The 26084-nt window shown below is 52.8% G+C and overlaps 1 protein-coding gene across 1 annotated transcript; it reads left to right on the forward strand.

Annotated features, from left to right (window-relative positions):
• Positions 1–15068: 15068 nt before the first annotated feature.
• Positions 15069–24468, forward strand: CALM3 (calmodulin 3). Its single transcript, XM_044759661.2, has 6 exons — positions 15069–15269; positions 19526–19556; positions 21870–22013; positions 22182–22288; positions 22569–22704; positions 22823–24468. The coding sequence occupies exons 1-6, from the start codon at positions 15267–15269 to the stop codon at positions 22849–22851; spliced, it is 450 nt and encodes a 149-aa protein (XP_044615596.1). The 5' UTR covers positions 15069–15266; the 3' UTR covers positions 22852–24468.
• The last annotated feature ends 1616 nt before the right edge of the window (positions 24469–26084 follow it).

Raw genomic sequence — 26084 nt, forward strand, 5'->3', positions numbered from 1 at the left:
CAAGCGGAGAGGGAGCAAGGTGGAGGGTGGGTGTTGACGATGCCACAACCAAAGAATTCTAGAAAAACAGAACTTGTTTTCAATCGCTGCTCACTCAGGCTGATCTGGGACAGAGACCCTCGTCCCTGGGTGTGTGGGGGGACGGGGTGGGGGAGAGGTGTGTGTTACTCTGTGGGCCGCCTAGCCTATGGGCGGAAGAAGGGGACTCCATGCCATAGTCAGCTCACGCTCCCAAAATAAAACCCCATAGGCAGCGTGACTTAAATGGCACACTTTTATTTCTCGTGTTTCTGGAGGCTGGGAAGGCCAGGATCAAGGTGCCGATGGATTCGGTTCTTGGTGAGAGTCCTCTTCGGGGCTCGCAGGCAGACGCCTTCTACGTGACCTTTCCTTATAAGGACACTAATCCCATCATGGGGGCCCCACCCTCAAGACCTAAACCTCACTGTCTCCCAAAGGCCCCACCTCCAACACCATCACATCGGGGTTAGGGCTTCCACATAAGAATCTGAGGGGGACACACACACTCAGTCCGTAAGACTTAAGCAAGCAGAAAATGAGGAGAACAGTAACTCATTTTTTTCCAGTCCATGTTTTATGTGTCAGACAGTTAATATATATGATTTCATTGACCACAATCCTGAGGTGCTGCGTAAGTTCTCTGTTGCTGCCTAACAGATCAGCCTAAGACTTAGCGGCTGAAAACAACAAGGATTTATCCTCTCTCATGGGGTCTGTGGGGCAGGAATTCAGGAGCAGCTCATCGAGGCAGTTCTGGCTCAGGGTCTCCTGTGAGGTTGCAGGCAGATGGTGGCTGGGTCTGGGATCCTCCTGAAGCTTTCTTCTTCTTCTTCTTTCTTTTTTTTTTTTTTTTTGCTGAGGAAGATTGGCCCTGAGCTAACATCTATTGCCAATCTTCCTCTATTTTTTTGTACAGGGGACGCTGCCACAGCATGGCCACTGATAAACAAGTCTAGGTCCAGCGTGGCGGCTCAAGGCTCCCAAGGCACAAATCCCAAGAGAGAGGGACCCAGGCAGTGGCCATGTCACCATATCTAATCTAGCCTCAAAAGTCACTCCGCACCATGTCCACTGTATTCTATGCATGAGAAGCAAGTCAATAGGGCCAGCCCATATTCAAGGGGATGGGAATATTAGAATCTGCCTTCCTATGGGAGGATTGTAAAGAATCTGTGAGTGTGTTTTAAAATTAAACCCTCACAAGTAGGTGCTATTTCATGCCCATTTTACGGATGAGCAAACTGAGGCACAGAGAAGTTAAGTAACTTGCCCAGCATCACACAGCTTGAGAATCACACCCCAAGCAGTCTGGCCCCAGAACCCACATTCTATGGCACCTCACATTCTCTGGAACCTCTTCCTGTGGCCGCACTAAGGACAGCTCCTCGAAAGAACTGTGAGGAGAGTGAGGAAAGACCCCCCTGGATGTCTATGAAACTATTGAAAGAAAATGGTCAAAGCTCTGACAGTAAAATTGAGCTCCCCAGACCTGCCTTTTGACCTGTGATGCCAACCGAGGAAATTCAGAGCCGGCCTAAGTTTAAAATGTAAGTCCCCGGATATTAACAGAGAGTGTTAAAAAATGATTTTAAAATTTTTAATAAAAATAATTTTTAAAATGTCAAAAGAGGTGAACACCTGCAGCTACCCACGGAGAGACACTCTTTTGCCTAATAAGGCTGATCTAAAACATCTGCCCCCTAAGGTAACAAACAGAGGATTTCCAAGAACACCCGTCTTGTTTTCCGGTGCCACGGTGCCGTCGGGGGCTTGAGTTCCTGTCACCAGCCTGCTCTGTGCATTGAAAACTGTCCTTGGAGGGAGAACTTGAACAAAAGAGTCTTGTGAGATCCTCCCAGAAATTGTTGCCATATCTTGAGAGAAAAATAAGCTCCCGGAAGAGCCTGCGATTCTGATTGGCTGTCTTCCTTGATCATCTGTTGCCATGGTGACAACATCATCTCTCTCTGTTATTCGAAGGAATAGATGCTTGTAGGCTTTCTCTCTCTCTCTCTCTGTCTCGCTCAGAAGAGGATCCTTGGCATTTTTCTCCGACAGACAGAATGGAAATAAAAGCCTGTGACTCTGCTAGATTTCTTCTTTGCGACCACGACACGGAGAGGCCCGTCTCATTTAAAGGAACCAAAGCGCTCAGCCCCGCGCACGGTCAGATCTGCACAGTGAGTGATGGGAGCTGTGGGCGCCGCGAGGACGATGAGCTGCAGCCATAACTTCATCAGAGCGCCCGCTGGTGGGAGATGAGAGAACAACGGGGCTGGCCCCGCTGGGAGACCCCCTCCCCTCCCGTCCTCTCTAGACCGCTCACCACCACCCTCCATGTGGCCAGGCTTGCAATGAGGGGCACAGCGAGGACAGAGATCCCAGGAGATTCCGCAGAGCGTGGGGGACTATCCCGTCCCTGTCTTCTTACACCCCACAGACACCTACTGTGTGCCAGGCATTGTGCTATGCCCTCTACACTCTCCATCCTCACTGCAACCCCTTAAGGAGGGAATTAGGACCTCCCCCCTTTCTGCAGATGAGGACTCCAAAAACAGAGAGGTTAAGGCTCTTGCCCAAGGTCACACAGCCAAAACCTGGAGGAGACATGAGTTATTGAAAGCCAGGTCTCTCTGACTCTAGGCGGAGAAATTCCGCATAGATGAAGTGTGGTGGGACCCAGGGGGCTGCTCATCTTCCCTCAAGAGAGAGTGTCCAGTCCAATCCAAACAGATTGGGTTTGTCAGCAAGAGGATTTCAACATCCAGCCACATAATAGTCATGGTAAATCATGGCTGATAGTTACGGAGCTCTCGTTACATGTTATGTTCTCGGCTAAGCACTTAAGATGCACAATCTCACAAAATCCTCCTGATGAATTTAGGGAGATAAAGCATTATTGTGCCTATTTCACAGAGGAGGAGACTGAGGTTCAGAGAGGCCCGCTGAATTTCCCAAGGTCACACAACTGGGAGGTATTGGAACCAGGGTTATGAATCCGTGTCTTCCTGGTTCCAAAGCCTGCCTGGCTCCTCATCCGCACTACACCATTTAGGAAGAGAAACAGGACAGGGTAGGAGTGTGGGCCTGACTCAGTGCAGAAAGTGCTTTCCAGGCCTGGACAAGAGCTGTGCCATTTTCTAAGTAGCTGCTTGGTTTTGTTGTTATTGTAATTCCAGTACTTATTGGTGTATAACAAATCACCCCCAAAACCTGGTGGTTTAAAACAAAAATTTATTTTGCTCGTAAATCTGCAATTTGGAGAAGGCAGTGACAGTGCTCTGCTCCACGCGCTGTCAGCCGGATAGCATCAGAATCTGCTTTCAAGATGGCCCACTCCTGGGTCCAGCCAGGTGGCATAGTGGTTAAGTTCGAGTGCTCCACTTTGGCAGGTGCCTGGGGTTCACAGGTTCAGATCCCGGGTGCAGACCCACACACCTCTCATCAAGCCATGTTGTGGCAGCATCCCACATACGAAAAAACAGAGACAGACTGGCACAAATGGCAGCTTAGGGCCAATCTTCTTCACAAAAAAAAAAGATGGTGTACTCGTGTGAGCTGTCTGTTGGGAGCTCGGCTGGAACTGAAGGCTTGAGGCATCGTTTCCTCTCGATATGGCCCTTTCCTCTGGCTGCTTGAACCTCGTCACAGCGTGGCAGCTAGATTCCGAGAGCGAGCGTCCCAAGAGAACAACACAGAAGTATGTGGCATTTTTATGAGCTAGACTTGGAATCATATAGCATCATTTCCACTCCATTAGTCAAGGCAGTCGCCACGGGCCACTCAGGGTCCAGAGAAGGGGACCAGACTCCGCCTCTTGAAGTAGGAGCGGCAAGGCTGTAGAAGAGCGTGTGGGATGGAAGATATTGTTGTGGCCACTTTGGGACACCTGCCGTACTCTTCAAGGCAGCCCCATGGGGTACAGTGACATCTGCCACTCCGTCTCTCCCTGCCCACTCTCTGGGAGGATGGGGAAAGAGGGGAGGTTGAAGACCCTGCATAGCCTTGGCCTTGGAGCTCTAAGAATCCAAGAATTGTTTTGAGGACAAAACGTGTCATTTGGGAAGAGGCTGTCTCTTTGGGCGGATATTTAAGGAGCATGGGCTGGACTTGCCTTTTATAGAATGATTTACAAAGGCCTCCAGATAACTCAGTGGGAAATTCTGGAAGCAAAGGAGCTCCAAGGTCAAGATCCCAGGCCCTGGGGCCAGGCAGGCTAGTAACCAACTCCCAGCTTTGCCACTCTCTGCGTATCCTTGGTCCGCTGCAACCTCAATTTCATAATCTGTAAAATGGGAATCAAAAGGATATCCAGGGGGTGTCAGGTGAAGCCCGAGGTGCCAGGCGTACGGCCCAGAGCAGGATGTGGAGCAAGAACCAGTATTGGTGTTGCTGGCAGGTGCCTCAGGCCCGCAGTGGCTAGCATCTATTTCCATCAGTGCCAGGGCTGCTGCCTCCCCCTGTGGGGGCACGAGCTGCTACAACTGGGTCATCCAGGCTCGCAGTCCCTGTCCCCATCAGAACTGTCCACAAGCTGGGGCTGGCACAGTGCGACTGGAATAAACTACATCAGTGTAATCCAGAACGACCCGTGCCCCAAGGTGGAACAAGCCATGAGCTCAGAGAGAACAAAGCCACCCGTCCACAGAGCTAGTGTCTGGACACCCTTTCCAGGAAGGAAAAGCAGGTGGCAGAAATCTGTGCAAATGGTCCCATGCACGGCAGTCGAATGGTTACAGGCATGAATGGGGACCCCTGGAAGCATCTTTGCTGAATATGGTCCCTGCCATTTCTGTGCTGGGAGAGGGTCAGTGAGGGACTGAGGCTAGGTTGTCCCACATTTCTGGGGTGAAAAGGTATGATGAGGGTTAAAACTAACTTTATATAAAGACAGAAAGTCACGGATGACAGCCCTGCCTTTGAAGATGTCTGTGCATTTGAGGACGCCATTGTTTAGACTGGATGGTTCTGGAGGAGCCATCTGTGTGAAAATGAGGTAATCTACAGCTGGCGGGAGAAGGTTTGGTGAGAACTGATATTTAAACAGTGTTGGAGTGTCTCCCCACAGATTACTTATTAGTTACAAATGGAAAAAGAGTAACCTTACAGCGAGAAAACTCACCATGTCCAGCAATGGGACAAATTGACATCATCTGCCTCTGGGTAAGATGCAATGAGGGCATGGAGTTACTTTTGGGATATTCCTTTAAAAAAAAAAAAACGTATAACCTGAATCTAGTCATGAGAAAACGTCAGACAAACCCAAATTGATGGACATTCTACAAAATAACTGCCATGAAATTTTCAAAAACGTCAATGTCATAAGACAGAAAGAAAGACTGAGGAACTGTTCCAAACTTAAGAAATATGACAGCTAAGTGGAATCTCTGATCCTGGCTGGGTGAAAAAAAGGGGGAAAAAAACCTTTTTGGTTATTTTGCTATAAAGGATGCGATTGGAACCATTGGCAAACTTGGAACAAGGTCCTTAGATTAAATAATTGTATCAGTGCTAAATTTCCTGATTTCAATAATGTACTATGATTTCTTAGGTGAATATCTTTGTTCTTAGGAAAGTCACGTTTAAATACTTAGAGGTGAATTGGTCTGAGGTCTGCCGCTTGTTCTCAGATCATTCAGAAAAAATATATATAAACATATATATGGATAATAATGCTACATGGAATCAACGCTCAAAGGCTCACTTCCACGTATTTGAATGCAGACTGCCTCCTCCACCGCTGTCGGCCAGGCAGCAGTCAACGTGCAGATGTCACTGGCTGTGCATGCAAATTAAAACTTGGGCGATGGGTGACAATGGCTCAGAAGAAAATCCTGGAGACAGAAACAGAGCGTTCTTTAAGACGTGCCGCATCGTGAACACCTTCATGGCACAAAGAACAATGTCTTGAATGGCAACAGCCCTGAGCAAAAATTGTATCTGTATCTGCTTAGAAATAGTCCTAGAGAACAAACAGATACACTGTGAGAACCAACTTCAATGGGAGGCTGGATTCAAGATCACTGATGAAAAGTCATAACTTTAATCCACACCGCGCATCTAGAAAATGTTGTGGAAGACTGGATCTCATTCACATTGTCAACAAAAACTTTAAAATCTCTAAAAATAAGCCTATCCAAAATTACAGAGTCCTATGAGGAAACTTAAAATGAGGAGCGCTAATTCTTCCCAAATTAATCCTTAAAATTAAGACGATCACAATAAAAATATATATAAAATATCAGGTTGGCAATATCGGCCTCCCTTCCAGCTAGGAGTGGCCGTGAACAATATTTAGGTCAACAGGAGGTGAGCAGGAGTGAGGTTTGCAATGTCTGGGCCATCTCCTGCAGCAGAGAATATCTGGTTTTCGTCAAATCTTGTTTCCTCTTCTTCTTGGGCAAACAGCTAGACATATTTCCCAGCCTCCGTTGTAGTTAGGTCTGCCCATGGGGCTGAATTCTGGCTGATGAAATGCAATAAAAAATACAAGAGCTACACCCAAGGCAAGTCACTTTCATGTTCTCTCTTCCACTTCAAATTCTGGCTGGACAGTGGATCCAGAGGAGAATTCTGCGTGTGCAAAGGATAGCAGAGCCATAAAAGAAAAGGAACATGGGTCCCTGGAGGCACCTGCCTAAAAGAAACTGCCACCTCAGACGCTGTGTGAGTGAGATATACACAATTTCATTGTGCTGTCACTGAGCCCTGAGAATGTATTTGTCACAGCAGCTCACGTCACTTACTCTAACTACTGTATCTTCTTAGTGACAACAGTAAATGCCCTTCTTTCCCTATTTTCTGCCTTCCTGCCAACTGGGAAGTGACACCAGCTGTGGCCACTGTTCGGATGCAGACATGGAAGCTCATTCATGGAGGATGGCGGGGCCAACCCACCAGCTCCGGCTGACTTCATGTAGCAAAGCCAGGGCTGGGTCAGCTGCAGGAGATGACTTTTGGGGGAGAAAAGTGAGGTTTGATGAAAACGCTTCAAGAGAAATATTTTGAGGAAAGAATAGAAACGAGTAAAGAAGGAAATTAACAATGTTTTCCCATGTGATGGACAACTTAACTCTCCTCTTTTTTCCCAGGGATTTTCCAAGAAAAATCTAGACTTTTCCATGTGGCAGAATTTTTCCCCACTAAACACACTTCTTGTTAACCCAACCCCAGTTTTGTCCACATACCAGGTAACAATGTGCTCAAGGTAGGTGGGACTTGCCCCGAAAGGTGAACCCTGATTGGTCTAAACCTTGTTCCTGTTTGCTAGTGATTGGTTAAGGGGTGACCATGTGACCACGTGATCATGCGGCCCCATTTGGGGCCAATAAAACTTGGAAGAGGTTTTGGGGAAAGGTTTTTTTCTCTCCAATAAAAAGAAATGGAAGAGCCCTCCTCCTTTCCATCCTGACTTGGGTTATTGTCTTGGGAAGTGGTATCTGGAGCTGTGGCAGCCACCTTGCAACTGCAAAGCCATGAGCCTGAGGACAGAAAATATTGAGGATATCAGAGCAGAAGAAGAAAGAGAGTCTGGGTCCTTGATTACATCCTGAAGCCACTGAACCAGTTTTAGGCTGGCCCTGCCTCCAGACCTTCTATTATGTAAATTTTTTAAAGAAAACTTAATTTGAGGTACAAATTACAGATCAGTGACCAGTTGTGATCACTTAAGGATGCAAGGGGCAATCACTAAAATATAATGCAAATAAGTAGAGTTTAAAAAACAATCCCAATAGCAATGAGCACACTTGGAGCCCAGATCTTGGTTTCTAATGTAGTTTCTCAATAAAAGAAGGCACAGTTTCTTGGAGAAATGGCTGATTCTAGGACTGGAGCAGGAAATGTACAAGGTGAGTCTGGAACATCTTATAGTGCCAGAAAGCAGGGAAGCGCTACAAGACACACACACACACACACACACACACACACACACATGATGAGGGTATGTCACAAGGATACAGGAGGCAAGTGAAAGAGCTCCTGATGGTCAAAGCTGGAACAATTTGACCATAAATAATGCAGTACTGGAGTATAACCCGTTGTATGAAATCAATATCCACAGGTCCACACTGATATAAAGTGATTGAATAAATAAACAAATGGGTGAGAATAGACAGATTTCCTGTGCAGAAGATTTCCAAATAATGTATGTAGATATTACCCTCTTAAGGAGATGAAGCATGACTCTCCACTTCTTAAGTGTAGGCTCTGCAGAGCGACTGCTCTCAAAAAAGTCCAGTATGGGAAGGAAGGGTGAAAAGAGTGACTTTACAGTGAAGAAATCTGATAAATACTCTATCAGCCCGGTGATGATTAAGGGTAACACCAATAGTAACAAGTCCTGATGATAGTATGTACCCTTCAGATGATGGAATGAGAAGGACACTTTGTCTCTGACTCTTCTGTCTTTCTCCCCAGAAACCATAACCCCAGTCTCATCATGAGAAAAAACATCAGACAAACATCAGTTGAGAGACCTTCTACGAAATACCTGCCCAGTCCTCCTCAAAACTGTCGAGGTCATCAAAGCAAAGAAATTGTTATAGTCCAGAGGAGGTGAAGGTGACATGACAACTAAATGTAATGTGAGATCCTGGATGTGATCCTGGAACAGAAAAAATATATATGTGAGATAAAAACTAAAAAATGGATGTCAGTTAGTAATAATCTATCTATACTGGTTCATTAGTTGTGACAAATGCACCATGCTGATGTAAAACGTCAATAATAGGGGAAACTGGGTGTGGGGTAGATGGAAGGTCTCTGTACTATGCTTGCAACTTTTCTGTAATTTAAAACTCTTTGAAAATACAAAGTTAAAAAAAACAATACAGAGGAAAGAATGGAATACTGAAAAAATACACAATTAACCTAAAGGAAGACAAGAAAAGAGGAACAAATTGCAGATGGGTCAAATGGGAAGCAAACAGCAAGATGGCAAACTTCAACCAAACCATACGATTTAGCACATTAAACGTAAATGGGCTAAACATTCCAATTAAAATACAGAGATTGTCAAGATGGATAAAAAGCAAGACCCAACCATATATTGGTTCATATTGAAAACATGTTTTAAATATAAAAAGAGAGTCACATTGAAAGTAAAAGGGTAGAAAAAGATATACCATGCAAACAGAGAGTATAAGAATCCAGAGTGGTTATATTAAGATCAGACCAAGTAGATTTCAGAATAAAAATATTACCAAAAATAGGGAGGGTCACTTCGTAATTATGAAATGGTTAGTTTATCAGGAAGACATAACAAACAGAAATGTGTGTGTACCAGATAACAGTTTCAAAACACACGAAGCAAAATTTGACAGATCTAAAGGGGAAAATAGACAAATCCACAATTATAGTTGGCGATTTGACACTACTCTCTCAGTAATTGGTAAAACAAGTAGACCAAAAAAGATCAGTAAAGATATAGAAGACTCAGGGGGCTGCCCTGGTGGTGCAACAGTTAAGTTCACACATTCCGCTTCGGTGGCCTGGGATTCGCTGGTTTGGAACCTGGGTGTGGACCTACACACTGCTTGTGAAGCCATGCTGTGGCAGGCGTCCCACATATAAAGTAGAGGAATATGGGTACGGATGTTAGCTCAGGGCTAGCCTTCCTCAGCAAAAAAGAGGAGGATTGGCAGCAGATGTTAGCTCATGGCTAACCTTCCTCAAAAAAGAAAAGATATAGAAGACTTGAGCAAAACTATCAACCAATTTGACCTGACTGGCATCTATAGAATACTGCACACAACAACTATATTCTTTCCAAGTGCCCACAGAATAGGAACCAATATATACTATACAGTGGCCCATAAAACAAGTCTCAGTAAATTTCAACGGATGGAAGAATATGTTCTCTGATCATAATGGAATTAAATTAGGAATCAATAGCAAGATATATTGGAAAACGCCAAATATTGGGAAATTAAGCACACTTATAAATAATCTAGAGATCAAAGAAATCACAAGGGATATTAGAACATATTTTGAACTCAATAGAAAAAAGATGCAACATGCCAAAATTCATGGGATGCAGCTAAAGCCGTGCTCTGAGGGAAATGCGTAGCTTTAAATGCTTACCTTAGACAAATACCTACCATGTATTGGAAGTATAGTGCAGTAGTTAAGAGTATGGAATCTAAAACCAATCTGTCTGGTTCGTGTCCTGTTTCTACCCCTTCCTAGCTGTATGACCTTAGGCAAATAACTTAACTTCTCTGTGCCTCAGTTTCTTCATCTTTGGAGCGGAGATGATAATAGTACCTACCTCATAGGGTGAATATGAGAATTAAATGAATTTATATATTTAGAGCACTACTTACAATAAAAATATAACACAAGCCACATGTGTAATATTAAATCTTCCCGCAGCCACATTAAAAAAGTGAAACAGGAGGCAAGCCCAGTGGCATAGTGGTTAAGTTCATGCGCTCTGCTTCAGCGGCCCAGGGTTCACAGGTTCGGATCCCAGGCATGCACCTATGTACCACTCATCAAGACATGCTGTGGCAGCATCCCACATACAAAATAGAGGAAGATTGGCACAGATGTTAGCTCAGGACTACTCTTCCTCAAGCAAAATGAGGAAAATTGGCTACAGATGTCAGCTCAGGGCCAATCTTCCTCACCAAAAAAAAAAAAAAGTGAAACAAAACAGATGAAAGTAATTTTTTTTTTTTTAAGATTTTTTTATTTTTTCCTTTTTCTCCCCAAAGCCCCCCGGTACATAGTTGTGTATTCTTCATTGTGGGTTCCTCTAGTTGTGGCATGTGGGACGCTGCCTCAGCGTGGTCTGACGAGCAGTGCCATGTCCGCACCCAGGATTCGAACCGACGAAACACTGGGCCGCCTGCAGCGGAGTGCACGAACTTAACCACTCGGCCACGGGGCCAGCCCCCAGATGAAAGTAATTTTAATCATCTATTTTATCTAACCCAATATGTCCAAAATACCATATTTTCAATATGCAGCAGTAGCCCCATTTCAGGGGATCAATGGCTGTGTGTGGCTAGTGGCTACCATATTGAACAACAGAGCTCTAAAGTACCAGAACAGTCCTGAGCACCGTGGAAATGCTTTGTGCATTTTTTAAATAAATATCAAGAAAGATAAAAATTATTTCTGCATATCAAGAAGATAAGAGACAAAAATCCCTGGGCCTGTCTTCTGTGCATATACATGCGTGAGAGTTCTGTCTAGGGCAGTACGTTTCCAACTGTGAGCTGCAACCCGTTAGAGGTTGGTGGAATCAGTAGATGAGAGCGAGCATCGTTTCTGAAACATGAAATGAAATAGAAAAGAAAACAGAGTGCCTTGTACCTGGTAAGGCTAAGTTCTGCTTCTGAAATTTTTGTAAGAAGATATATAGATATGGCTAGGTTATGACGGAAAATGTGGTTCTTATTGCGAACGTCATTCAAAAGAGTTTGAAAGCCACTGATCGAGGCTATATTTAAGAGTAGAATTGCTAGGTCTTAGCAAATGTGCGTGTTCAAGTTGCCTACGGAGATTGTCCAGTGGTCCTCTGCCCGTGACCGTGGTGTGGCCGCCAAATTCTGTTTCCTGTTTCTTCTTCCAGGGCACATGGAGAAATACAGTTCCCCACTCCCTAGTGGCGAGGTGGGACCACGTAGCTGGTCTGGACAATGAAAAGTAAGCAGAAGTGACATATGTCACTTCCAGACTGTGGCAACGCAAACTTCCCGAGAGAGTCTCCATTCTCTCCCTTCCCCCACTGTGGCAACATAGGGACCTTCAGAGAGATGAGAGAGCCGGGATCACTGAGTCACCATGTGGAGGACACTGGCCTGCAGAGCAATTAAGACCCACAGCGGACTTTGTGTGAGTGACAAGTAAACTTTGTGTAAACTGAGCTTTCTGTAGTTATGACGACGCTGTAACCTAGTCTATCCTAAATGATACACTCACTAAAATGATTGTATCAACACATACTCCCACCAGCATTGTAGGAGAATTCCACCTCCTCATATTTATTTATTCACTCAAAAAATATTTACCGAGCGCCTGCTATGTTCCTGGCTCTGTTTTAGGCCCTAGAAATCCAACAGTGAACGAAACAGGCAGCAAGTTCAGACGTCATGAGCTTATATTCCAGCGGGAGGATCAGACTCTGTTGTCCAAACTCTTGACTGAGCAAGAGAAGCTGAAGACAAAAAAAAAAATACATGCTATAGGATTCCATTTCTATAAAACTCTAGAACAGGCAAAACTAATTTCTAATGACAGAAGCCAGAATGGTGGTTTCTTGAGGGGGACAGAAATTGACTGGAAAGGGCCACAGGGAGCTAACTTCTGGGGTGATGGAAACGTTCTATAGCTTGTCTCGGGTGCTGGTTACACAAGTGTAGGCAATTGTCAAACTCACTGAAGTGAGTACTTAAGATCTGTGGCATTTTATTGAAAATTATCCCACACATGCAAAAAAAAACAAAAAAGTGAGGTCACACAGCTGGCTCTGAACCAATCAGAGGTATAGAAGTAGGAGATATTGATTGGTTTATGCCTGAACCACACGTCCCCTCGCTAAAGTGGGTACAAGAGTCAGGACCCACGAAAACAAAGGCAGTAACCGAAAAGAGAGGCAAGTATCTGGAGATGTGAGGCAAGTAGATGTTTGGCTGCTATAACAAAGTGATCCAAAACAATAGGGGCTTAAGCAACATAGAAGTTTATTTCTCTCTTAAACAGAAGTTTGGCACTGGGGGTGGAAAAGTGAACTCTGCTCCAGGAAATCATCAGGATCCCAAGTGAGAATGTGCAGTCGGTCTCCATCCAACACCACGATGGCTGCTCCACCAGCAGGAAGGAGGAGGGCAAGTCTCCTCCCTTAAGAACATATCCATAAGCTGCATATATCATTTCTGTTCACACCCTTTTTGGCCAGAATTCAATCAGATAGCCACCCGTAACTGCAAGGGAGGCTGGGAAATGTAGTTTTTATTTGGAGTGGCAATGTGTCCTGCTAAATACTATTACTGGCAAAGATAGGGAAAATGGATAATGGAAAACGAATACAGTATCTGCCACTGTAATGGTGCTGAAGAGTGCGGGGCTTTCAGTCAAACTGCTTGGGTTCCAATCCTAATTCTACCTCCTCCTGTGTGACCACGGGCGAGGTACTTCCCTTCTCCGTGCTTGGTCACGCCTTCCTACCTCTCTGATCTCATCCAATTCCTTTGGCAATAAAACAGATTCATCAGGCGGAAAATGGAAGTGACAAACCCATAGGGAGGTAGCAAGAATTAAATGAGCTAATCCACGCAAAGAGCTTGGAACGGTGCCTGGAACAAAGTGCTCAAAGGCATTAGTAGTAGCATATTTATTATTTTATAGCCTAAGTAATTCAGAAGTTAAGATCTTTCCTTGTAGAAATTGAGAAACAAAGAGAAGGGGGAGAGCACGAGCCCTGACTTCCTTTTGCTTATTTGTTTATCAAATAAAGGTTGACTGCATCCTTGGCCTTCTCTGTTCCAGGGCCAGCACTGATGACCAAGACAGAGTTTAGCCCAGCTCATATCCATCAGGAATTCTTTGGTTGCAAGTGACAGAAATTCAACTCAAACTAGCTTGAGATAAAAGGGAACTTTTGATGGCTCAAGTAATCAAAATTCTGGTATGATGGGCAGCAGCTGGCCTCCAGGGTACTGGAAGCCGAGACATGAAGTCCAATAGGACTCCCTCACTCCATCTCTTCTTTGCTTCTCCCTCATGTCAGTTTTATTCTCTCCTCCTCTAATCCTCTAAACACTTTCTTCCCTGAGATGGGGGGGGGGGGGGGGGAACGGCCACAGACAGCTCTGGACCTAGTCCTTCACAGCCTCACTACCCAAAAGGAAAACGCTTCTTGCCACCTCCCCTCTAACCCCAACCCCTACCAACCCCCCTCCCCCACGCCAGCTCCAGATCCAAAAACCCAGAGAAGGACTCTCATTGGCTTAGGCTACATTCTGTTCCATGTGGTGCATAATGATTGGCCTAGCTTGACTTACTTGCCCATCCCTCAGCCAATCACGGGGAGGACAGAGGGGCACGTAAGCAAATATCAGCTCTTATTCTAAACAGGAGCTTTTCTGAGCTCCAGGGAACAAACAGTCTGGGCTAACCTTCACATGAATTTTTTTTCTTCCTATGGCTGGAACCATGGAACAAGGAGTACGAGAGGGAGGTGGTCTGGGAGATGACAGGATAATGGTGGGGAACTATGATCTCCCCAGCCCAGCCCAGATCCCTGCATACAGCAGGCGCCCAATTCAGGCTTCTTGAATGAATGCATGCATGCACGCCCTGTTCCCAGAAGCTGTCCTAGGACGGCCCCAATTTCATGGCCCCTGCGCCGATCAGGAGCGAAGCGGGGACAGGTGTGCCCTGCACACCTGCGGAGCGCGTCTTAAGGTGTAGACACCTGCCCCGACGGGTGGAACCTTGAAGACCCCCGCCACCTCGTGGGCCCAGCTGGGGGCGGGGCTTCCAGACCCAGCATTTTGGATTGCACCATCTTCCATCTGTTAGAGGGGAGAGCCGAGCAAGTCCTTGTGCGTCTCCCGCCATCCCTGTTACCACTCCCTGGCCACGAAGACGATGTGTGTGCCTCTCGAACAGCCACACGGTTTCCCCGTTCGCCTCGCTACGCCGCGCAGCCCCGCGCGGCCACCCATCGCAGGCGGCCCCACCGCCACCACGCAGTGGCTCGCCCCAGTTTGACGCATTGCAGGGAAGGCCGGACCAATCGGCGCCGCGCTCTCATTTCCGCCCGGCCCGGGGCCCAATAGCGGCGCGGCTCACACAGGGTCGCGTCGCGCGCCGCCGAGCGATGCCCCTCCGCCGACGAGGAAAGTGCCGCGGGAGCAGGGGGCGGGGCGCGGCGACGGAAAGTAGTCCAGCGGCGGGGACGCGCGTGCGCGCGTCCGGCGAGCTCAGCCCGGCGCTGCGCGGCGTGGGAGCGGCGCATCCGCGGGCCCGTCGGCGCGGCGAGGGGCGCGGAGGGATCCGCGGGGCCGCAGTGCGGCAGCGCGCGGGCCGGGCGGGGCGGGGCCCGGCGAGGCGGGGCGCGCGCGGCGGCCGTTGGGGGACCGTTGGGGCGGGCGGCGGCGGCGGCGGCGGCGGCGCGCGCTGCGGGCAGTGAGTGTGGAGGCGCGGACGCGCGACGGAGCTCGAGCTGCTGCAGTTGCTGCCGCCGCCGGAGGAACCTCGATCTCCGCGCTCCGGACGCCCCGGGCCTCGCTATGGTGAGTGAGGCCGGGGGGCGGCCGAGGCTGGGGTCTCCGAGGCGGGCATGGCGGGACGGGACCCCTGAGACGGCCCGGGGACCCGGGATGAGGGCGATCGGGCCCCGGCCGGCGCGGCTGGACCCCTGCTGCCCCCTGGTCGGGGGCCTTCAAACCCAGAGCGGGACGTTTGGACCCCCAAAGCGGGTTGGGGGCTTCCAGAAGCGACTTTTAGCACCGGATGTGGTGTTTGGGCCCCCAGCTGGGCACCCGACCCCTCAGAGGGGACGTTTGAACCCAGATGGAGCATCTGGACTTTCAGAGGGGGCGCTTGGACCCCAAAAAGGGCTTTTGGATGCAGGATGGAGCGTTTGGTCTCTGGGGTGGGGTGTTTGGACCCCTAGGGGGCAGAATAAGAAACCTTGGACGAGGAAGGGGGTGATTTGGGTCCCGATGGAGCTTTTGGGTCCAGATAGGATACGGGGAAGGGAGATCGGAGGGAGGCCGGGCTGCTGGGGACCTTCCCGAGAGGGGGCTGTGGGTAGCTGGGCCTAGGTGGGGAGGGATGCTCCTGGGGCACAGAGATGGGGCTCACTTCTGCAGATCAGACCCTTGAGGGTGGAGGGGGGCTTCTGCGACGACCAGCATTGCAGAGGAAGAAGGAGGGTGAGGTGGAAGCTTCGGGGACGATGAGCCTGGGGTGGGTGGCAGCGGACGTTAGAAGATGCTCTTGAAGCCTGTGGTGACTGAAGATGATTGGGGTCAGGCAGGTGGTTGAAAGGGGATGGCGAGACTGGTGCTTGTCGGTGGGGGGAAACGGGGCCTCGTGCTTGATTTGGGAGGCAGCCAGAAAAGGTCCTGGGGTTACTAGTGGGTTAAGGCTGTTGAATGAGGAAAAGAGGTTGCATTATTTGAGGGGGGGGTTGGGAGGAGTGTTGTGTTTGGGTCCATGAGGAGATGGGTTTCCAAGGTGAGGGGTGGGAGAGGACTTTGGCTTGGGTGGTGGGAGGTGAGATGGAAGGAGGCCTGGGGGGGGGTGTTGGAAGAGAAAATGAATGGCAGCCGAGGTGGGCCTAGGTTTGGAGGTGGATGTGGGTAGCTCCCTGGAAGTCTCCAGGGAAAGCCGGGACAAAGACTGTCCAGGCTGGATGGGGAGTGGGCTGCAGAGGCCAGAGGGAGTGGCTATATGGTCCCCTTTCCCCAGGAAGAATGGGGCTGGGCCACAAGCACAGGGCAGTGGGAGCAGGTGGGCGGAGTTGTTCAGGCCCCTATTGCGCACTGAAGCCGCATGAAATGGGGGTGGGGGACCAAAGTTTGGGGTGCATCAAATGAGCTAGCTCTCTAAGCCTAGAACCTCACCCCCTCGCTGCCCCTTTCAGACCAAGACAGCTGCTTTTCCCAAACAGGAGTGCTGGTTTTCTCGTCTCCAGCTCCGCGCTCTGCTCTGCATCTCCTCACTTGTGCCAAATGACAGTGCAGTACAGTGTGGCGTCGGCGACAATCGAGCGCCTGTTCCTGTGGCCTCGGGGTGGGGGCTGCAGAGCTTGACCAGAGAGGACCTCCAGAGGGATCCCTTCATCGGCCCGAGGGCCACTTGTCCCGTTCGGGGCCTTCACTGAGTGCTTCTCTCAATTCCCACAGCCAGGGCTTTGACAGAAAACCAGCACACTTGTTCTTTGCTACTCCCTGCCACCCACAGCCCCCCCAGGCTCAGCCTCGGAACCGCAGGCAGCCATCGTCCCTGGCAAGGCTTGGGGAGAGCAGGCAGCCACTGCCGTGTATCCGATCTCAGACTTGCTGACACAGACCTGATGGCTCCTCCAGCGGCTACCCCGCTTTCCCCCAGCGGAACCTTGCCCAAAGGGCCCTAAAGCCCTGGCAGGTGCCAGGAGGCCCCCCACCCCCCAAACAGGACCTGAGCTTTGGCCCCAGCTAGTTTCTCTTTCCATTTGTAATCAGCAAGGTGTGGGTGGGACAAGTCACTGGTAGCTGGCCTTGGACTTGGGCCTGAGCTCTGTGGCTCCTCCTTGGCCCGGGTGAGGGGCCCTGGCCTTGGTTTCCGATCTCATCTGACACTGCCCTGGCATCGGCTGGGGGCCGGGGCAAGGCCAAGAAATAATACCCTCTTCCCTCCTCCACCCCAAGATTTTTTTTTCTTGTCCAGCCCCTTGCTGGACCCTAGATGAGGGATAAGGAAGCAGGCGAGCAGCGGGGTTATTTTGGAGACCGTTTTTGGTGAAAGCTTAAAATCTTCAGCTGTGGAAAGGGAAGAAGCCGTGGGAAGGGGTCCCCAGCGCTGGTGGCTTCCCGTGTGCTCAGGTGTCTGGGCAGTAGTGGTGCTTTGAGGTCTGTAGCTTGGATCTGGGACCTTGCCTTCCCCAAGCAGGGGCGGGGGTCTCCTAACAGGGAGGGAGTCTGACAGGTCCTCCAGGCAGAGCCACGCCTCTTTGCAGCAGCCCTGTAACAGAGTGACGGTGCCTGCTGCACCTTCCAGCTCCTTGGTTGGGGGGCAGCAGAGCCCCTGCTGGGCATTCCGCAACCTGTGCCCGCCTCCTTGCCCCCAGCCCAGCCCCTGATGGGGCTGCCCGAAGGTGGGGGGATTGGACTTGCTGCAGAGCCGTGAGGTCAGGGTGGAACCTCCTCCATCTAGGCCAGGGGGAGAGGACGAAAGCAGATGGGATGAGAGCCCTCCTCCCAGATGGCTTCTGTCCCCTCTGGTCCTCCTCCACCCCCTCCCCCGGCCTTGCCTGGCCTTGGTAACCAGAAGCCCATCGTCTTCTCACTTTCCCCAGCAGCTTCCTCGGGTGTCAGGGCCTGGGGGATCCCCTCAGGCTTCTTTGTCCCCGGGAGCCAAGGGCAGCAGGGGAGCGAGGGGCTCCTGGACCCGAGCCACCAGGCTGGCATTTAGGGGCCCAGCAGCCCTGACTTGCTTTTGAAGGCCATGCAGACATGTCTCCATCCGGCCTCTTCACCTTCCCTTCAGACTGGACTTTTCCAGAATGTGCATGTGTGGTGTTTCTCCTTCTCTCCCTTCCCTTAGCCATCTCCCCTCTGTTGTTACCACTTGAATTCCCCTCCCGTTCTGCCTGTGTGGGGCTTTCTCTCAAGTTCCCCTTCCCTTAGATTTAAAAAAAAAAAGGAAAAAGGACATTTCTAATGTGAGCAGTTCATATTTGGGACGGGGTGGGGGTGGGGGTTGCCAGCTTCCACTGGAGCTCTAGAGCCTCTGGGTAAAGTAATGCAAATACACACACGAGTTTGCATCGATTTGGGGGGCTCTCAGACTCAAAACGAGACCCCTGCTGTGGACTTGGGGCCCCTTTCCCCTAATTGGGAAAGGAGGGGGAGCAGTTGTCAGGACCCCCGGTGTCCAGGGACACAGAGGCCTCCCTGGCAGCATTCACAAAGACCAGGGAAAATTCATCTTTTTGTTGCCAAAAGCGAAATGTTGGCATTCTTCCCCGCCCCCCCCCCCCAGCTCCTCCCCCAGATGGCTGGCCGATTCCCAGCACACCAGTGCAGAGAGAAGCTAGTGTCACCTCTTCTCTACCCTACCCCCAAGCCCCGCATGCAGCAAGGGCTGCCTGCCACCGACCGGCCAGTCCCCAGAGTGGCCAGGGCTGGAAAGGGTTAAAAACTGCAGTGCAGCTGGGGAAGCTGCCTTGAGTCTTTCATGCTTTGCCATCGCTGCTGCTGCCACCATAGTGCCCTCCTGCCCCAAAGAAACAGGACAGAATGGCCCAACCAGGGTTCCTTCAGGCACTCGGAGCAACTCAGAGCCACCAGTGAGGGTTTGGGCCAGTTGGGCCCACTGTGCTTGGACCCAGTACCTCCCAGTAGGTAACACACAAACTAGCCAAGAGCCCAGACACCTTCCCTCTGCGCTGCCCCAGCACTGGCCTGTTTCAGTGTGGAGCCTTCCAGAGCTTGATTAGGCCTCCAGGGCAACTGCTCCCTTCACTCAGCCCCTGGGGCTCCCAGCGGCAGTGCCGACGACGAGCCGGGAGCCCACGCTGTGCCAGGGCAGCTGGGTCGGTGGCGGCAGCGTTTTTCCCCACCCACTGTGGCTCCAAAGCTCAGGGCGAGACTCGAAGCCCTTGGGGCCAAGGGCCAGGCAGCCTCCTCGGGCCCTGCATCAGGCAGGCCTGAGTCCCCAGCTTCCTGAAGCACCAGACGCTGCCTCTGGCGTGCCCGGCCCGTGCCCAGGTGCAAGGATGCCCTGCGGACCAGGTAGCCAGCCAGCCCAGTGACTAACTCTCTCCTTCCTGCTTTTCCAGGCTGACCAGCTGACAGAGGAGCAGATCGCAGGTGAGCTCGCCCATCCCACCCCCCACCTCTTCATCCCCAGCTACACCTTACTCCCTCTGGCCAGGAGTACCATCTGACAGATGAGCTGGTGTGTCCCATGCATCGCCCCACACTGTGCCTGTGCTCAGAGTGTGGATAACTGTGTGTAAGAGCACACGAGCGCCCCGGGACCCCCACACCCACATCCTGAGGCGGGCCTTCACCTCCCCACGCGGCAGAGGCTGTGGTCCTCTCCTGGCCACGGGGCATCCAGGGCACTTTGAATCAGTGACTGCAGGGGGGACCCGGCTGACTGGCCCAGCTCCTGCAGGGTGGGCTCACAAGGTGAGCCCCGCCTCCCTGGGGGCTGCAGAGCTCCTGTCCCACTTTAGGAGCCACCCCAGAGATGGCTTATCACTCCCACCTTCGCACTTCCCTGCGCGGGCTCACGCCGGCTTTTTCCTCTGCCAGAAATGTGGCCCCCCAGCTCTGCCTGGGCAGCAGCTTCTCATCCTTGCGGTCTCAGCTCAAGTGTCACCTGGGAGAGGCCTTCCCGGACTCCCTCTTGGATAGAGCCCCTTCCTCTGCTCTCCATCTCGTCCCCCTGTGTGTTTCCTCCATAGCCCCTCTCACTATCTGAAATTCTCTCCTGCTGTCTTTACCCACGGTGTCTCCTGTCACTGGATGTGAGTTTCTGGAGTTGCGGACTTGGGTTTTGGTGGTCCCCGCTGTGTCTTCAGTGCCTCGAACACAGTAGATGCTCCGTAAATTTTTGTTGGCTAAACAAATGCGCAGAGGAACGATCACCTGTCTCCCCATAAACTAACAGATGGGTCCCATCGAACTTTACAGCCTTCCCCAAGGCCCAGAAGGTCACGGCTACAGGACCTGTTGTGTGACTGAGTGGTGTCTGTGCCCCGCTCTCCCCAGACCGGGCTGGCTGAGGACAGAGAGCAGCTCCTGCTGTATCCCCGTTGCCACGCGCCAGCGCACAGTAGGCAGGAGGCAAAATGCGGAGAGTGGGCCCCTGGGCCCCAGTGGCCGCCCTCCCCCGCTCTGCTGTCAGGTCCAGTGGGCTACATTACAAGGACTGAATGCCCAGCCACTGGAGGGGGAGGAGGCGGGAGCGGCCTTGTCTTCTCTCCTCTCCCCTCTCCCCCCCAACACACAGCCACACTTTGAGCTTCTCAACTTTGGCCCCAGGTGGCTCTGGAGACCCACCAAGGCAAGCCAGAGAACCTCCCTGTTGTTCAGTGATCTGTACGACCCGCGCCCTCCCCACGAGAACAACAAGGCCTCAGCGCAGGGAGGTGCCAGCATCCCCAAGGGGACTCTTACCAAGTCCCCAGGGCCCAGAGGCTCGGGGGCGCAGCTTGTCAGCTGTGTGTGTGGCTTCCACTGCACCTGCCACCCACACCCCAACTCTCTGCCCTTGTGTAACACAAACACACACTCCGCTCTCCCCCCCCCCCCCCCGTCCCCATTAGCAAACTGTCCGCCGCCTCACCCCAGCCCACACCCTCTGGGAATAGGCTGCCAGGCATCTGTTCTCTGGGGGCCTGGGGGTAGGGAGCCCCGGGTGCCAAAATGGGCCCAGTGGGAGGGCAGGAGCCACGTGCTTCTCTCCCCACTCCTGATGCGTCCCCAGCTGTGGCCTGCCCACTCAGCGCCACTAGCTCCTCATCCTCCTGGCTTGGCAGCCGTCCCCTCTCCCTCCATCCCCCCGCCGCCCCACGCACCGTCCGTCAGCCGCGCTCTGCTGCCGACCACCCCCACCCTCACCACGCACAGCCGCTCGCTCGGCTCCTCCTCTGGAAGCCGGTGGCGCGGGCGCGGGGAACTGGGCTGGGAGGGCCAGTCGGGAGGGACACAGTGCCGGCCAAAGGCGTTCTGCGGCCTCCCCTTCGCCTCCCTTCCCGCCGTTTGACCTTGGCTGGCATACTTCAGACGGGGACTTCTCTTGGCCCTCTTCCACTCTGTGACTCAGGACATCAGTCCAGGTCATCGTCTGAGGCCGAAGCCAGGGACCAGAAAGACATGTAGAGTTATCTGACAGCTCAGTGGTATTTCCCCCATTTTTACTCACTGGGCGAGGTTGGCTGAACAGGTCGCTTTCCTTGGCACAGAGGAGGTGCTCATAACTGTTGACCAAAGGCAGGACGAGGTCTGCCCTGAGCACCAAGGCCAAAGGCCTGCACTGAAACTAAAGTCTCGCTCTGGTTTCTCTTGGGGGCGCTGACTCCCTCGGCCCCCCTCCGGGAGGGAGTCCCGCATCCTGAGGTCAGGATGTCCTTGTGGTCCTCGACCTCTGACTCATTTCCTTTCTTCCCCCAGAGTTCAAGGAGGCCTTCTCCCTCTTCGACAAGGATGGAGACGGCACGATCACCACCAAGGAGCTGGGGACAGTGATGAGATCCTTAGGACAGAACCCCACTGAAGCAGAGCTGCAGGACATGATCAACGAGGTGGACGCGGATGGTGAGCCCTGTGGGGCGGGTGGGCCGCCCTGCGCCTGCTCACCCCTGGTGCCTCCGGGAAGCCCTCTTTGGGGTGATGGATGAGCCAGGCCCTCCTGTCCCGGGGCTCTGGGGTTGTCTCCCGGAGCCCAGGCCAAGAGCATTCCCTGCTCCCTCCCCGGCTCTCCAGGGAACGGCACCATCGACTTCCCGGAGTTCCTGACCATGATGGCCAGGAAGATGAAGGACACGGACAGCGAGGAGGAGATCCGAGAGGCCTTCCGTGTCTTTGACAAGGTAAGCAGCCCTTTCCCAGGGTGGCGCCGCGACTCTCGCAGAGACACAGAGTCTGGGGCCCCAGGACGCCCACCGCAGCCAGAGCCACTGAGTCACCACTTCCGGGAGGCCCGGGTCCCCATGCCAGCCCCAAGGCCACTCGCTCTGCAACCAGAGGAACCACCCTTCTGCTGCCCAGTGGGGTGACCGACAGTCCCTGCCTTGCTGCCTTTGTCCCACTGTCCCCGGGGAAGAGCGAGGTGAAGACCGTGAGCTCAAGCCTTTGTCCCCCAACACGCAGGACGGCAATGGCTACATCAGCGCCGCAGAGCTGCGCCACGTAATGACGAACCTGGGGGAGAAGCTGACCGACGAGGAAGTGGACGAGATGATCAGAGAGGCTGACATCGACGGAGACGGCCAGGTCAATTATGAAGGTGAGTCGACGCCCGGCCCTGTCCCCGGAGCCGGCCCCTGATCCCCGTGCCGGGGAGGGCCGCCCTTGGCTCGGCCCTGCTCCCCCGCTGACCTCCTCCCTCTCTTTTGACTTCACAGAGTTTGTACAGATGATGACCGCCAAGTGAAGGCCCCGGGCAGCTGGCGATGCCCGTTCTCTCGATCTCTTTCTTCTCGCGCGCGCACTGTCTCTTCCATACTCCCCTGCGTACCCCGGTTCTAGCAAACACCAACTGATTGACTGAGAATCTGATAAAGCAACAAAAGATGTGTCCCAAGCTGCATGACTGCTCTTTCTTCTCCTTCCCGGAGTCTCCTCCCACACCCTCATCTCTTCCTCTCCCCTGCCCCTTCCATCGCATCTTCCAGGCCTGAGGCATTCACACAAGGAGCCCCCGTCCCCCTCAGGGGAGCCTCTGCCCTCCTCCTCCAGCCCGGGTGGCTCTCCTCCGTTTCCGTTTATTTCCTCCCGTTTGTCATCTTACGTTGGGTGCTGGGGTGGCTGCCAGCCCTGTCCCTGGACCTGCGGGGGGCTCCGAGGCCCTCCCCCAGGCGGAAGAGCATGCCTTTCACTGTTGCATGCAACCAGCCCTGTGAGTCCATGTGCAAATCCCAGCGGCCTTTGGGGGCAGACGTGCCCAGCGAGGCTTCCAGAAGCACTGAGGGGGATTGAGGAGTTGTGGTGTTAACTGGATGTGGCCCAGGAGCGGGTCGAGAGGCCAGGGAGTCTTGGAAGCTGGCATTGTTACCGCTTGCGGAGGCAGCCACCAGGGGACAGACGGAGTGGACCACACTCGGATCCCCTTGGCTGCCATTCTGAAACCACCGGATTGGCTTCCTGAGGTCGGGCTGGGCGCGCTGCTCAGTTGGCCGCTCTGCAAATTGTCCGCGCCCGCGTTCCTGAAGCATCTTTGTAAGCTGGGCTGTGAATACCTGGTGCTAACATCCCGGGCCACTCCCTTGCGACGCACCTGCCCCCCCACATTGAGGTCCCCTCGTGGGGACACATGTGGAGACAGCTGCTTTGTAATGTCCTGGTTATCCTTTTGGGTTTTTTTATGCCCCTTAAAACTTGCATTTTGTCCGAAACCTTGCCAGGCTAGCTGAAGGGTGGGGAGAGGGAAGATGCGCCCCACCACGCGCTCGGGAGAACATACCTGCAATAAAACAAGCTTGGCGGCTGGCTGCCCGGAGCACCGGCAACCGGGGGCAGCTCTGTCCTGGTCGCCGGCCCCTCCCGCTTCTCTGTGGTGACTCGGCTGGCTCCCTCCATCTGTGCTGTCCTCTCCCCGCCTCTGCCCTCGCCCGCCTGCCTGCCCCCACGCTCCCCAGCGGAGAGCATGATCCGTGACCTTGCTTCTGACCTTCGCCTCTGGGACAAGTAAGTCAATGTGGGCAGTTCGGTCATCTGGATTTTGTGTCCTTTTTCCGTTCATTTCATCTGCCCCCTCCCCCCAACCCAGGTTGATCAAGTGGCTTTTCCTGGGACCTGCCCAGCTTGGAGAGTCTCTCCCCATCCCTGCTCTGGCACCCAGACTCGGGGGAGGGGAAGTGGGGAGGGCCTGGTGGGAGACCCGGCCAAGAGCTGAGGGTAAGGGCAGGTAGGCATGAGGCTGTGGACATTTTCGGAGTGTTTCGGTTTTGGGTTTGTGTTTTTTTTTTTTTAAAAACCGGGCAATATTGTGTTCAAGCTGTGAAGAAAAATATATATCAATGTTTTCCAATAAAATACAGTGACTACCTGACTCGGCTCTTCCCCTCTTGCCTCGGTTTCTGGGCCTGCACCCTGCATGGGTCCCGCGGCCCTGCCCGGAAAAGTCTGTGGTCCGTGCTCGCTCGAAAGACTAGTCCTCGTCACAGCAGCCACTTAGGGACCTGGGCCAGGTTCCGATCGCAGCCAGATGGCATGGGTGTTGAGGGCAGCGTGCATCCCGGCAGTGAGGGCAGTCAGCTCAGTGCTGGCCGTAGGTGTGTGTGGGAGAGCACCCCACCTTTGGGAGGGCTTGTGTCAGTCCAGGGATGACGGGAGACAAGAACTGAGAAGGCCCCAGGCCAGTCCAGCTGCCACGAGGGCATCCCAGTTAGGCGGAGGCAGTATTGAACTGAGACCTGAAAGGCGTGCAGCCACCTGGCCGCACCGGGGAAGGAAGGAAGGGTGCCGTCCAAGGGAACAGCAAGAAGGCAGGGGCAGCCCCGGGCCAGGCCGGGCTGGGGATTCTCCACAGCGTGCTCTGGGCAAGGGACGGCCTTCCCCAGTGAGTCACTGTCTGTCAGGCGGCCTGAGTGCCCCGTGTGGTCCTGAGCTCACGCAGCGTCAGTCAACTCCAGGACAGGCCGCAGGACCTAGGGGGATTTGAAACCAAATGCCTGAAACAATTGCAAACTCCAGAAAGCTCCATAACTTCCCTCCCGGAAGTGGGCGTGGGAGGACCAAAGGCCTGTGGTCCAGCGGCGCTGTAGGGGAGGGCCTCATTGGAAGCCTTGGGGGCTTTTCCCAGAATGCACGTGCCCCACCCCCACTAGGAATCCCACCGGCTCCCTTTCCGAGGGGAAGGAATGGAGAGCAGACGTCCAACTTCGAGCTGCTCTCACTCTGCCACAGGGCCTGGGCAGGAGTCAGGGAGAGGGTTCAGAATAAAAGCTTCCTCCCGCTCCTCTTCGCCTGGCCTTGGGAAGGATGGAGAAGCCTGCCAGAGCCCCAGCTTCGGTGCCCCCTTTTTCTGCCGTCTGGTTGTGGCTTGGCATTTGGCAAAGACGGTCGAGTGTAATGGCAAAGAGCTCAGGGTCTGGGTTGCCCACCAGCTCCAGCATGTCCCTGCCGTGGCTGGCTGAGTGCCCGGTGAGCGTCAGCCGGTCTTCACTGGGGGCTTCCTGCTCCACAGCCGCTTCTAAGCTCTGCCTTCGTGATCTCGTTGAATCCTGCAAGCAGCCATTTGGGCTGGATGCTGGGAAACTGAGGCCAGAGAAGTGAAGACACCGCTCCAAGGTCATCAAGTAGAAAGTGGCGGAGCTGGAATTTGAGCCAGCTCTGACCCCAAGGCGTCCGTGCTCTCAGCTGCCCGGCTTTGGAGTCAATGGTCATTTTTTAAAAACCCTGACTTGAGGCAGGCCCGAGACGGAGCAGTGGGAAGGCTAGGCGGAGGCTGGGGTCAGCATGGCGGGATCTGAGATGGGAGCCGCCCTCTTAGCAGCCAGGAGACCCAGGGAAAATTCTGGCCTCGTAGTTGAGAGGAAGACAGGCTGGAGGGACCCACGGAATGGGCTCCCAGCCCAGCACGACCACTGCCTGCAGGGAGTCTGTGCGCTCACGAAGCCACAGGGTCCACCCAAGTGACTTCACTTCTCCACGCCTCAGTTTACC

This window comes from Equus asinus, chromosome 26 (assembly GCF_041296235.1).
Source record: "Equus asinus isolate D_3611 breed Donkey chromosome 26, EquAss-T2T_v2, whole genome shotgun sequence".
Classification (NCBI taxonomy): Eukaryota; Metazoa; Chordata; class Mammalia; order Perissodactyla; family Equidae; genus Equus; species Equus asinus.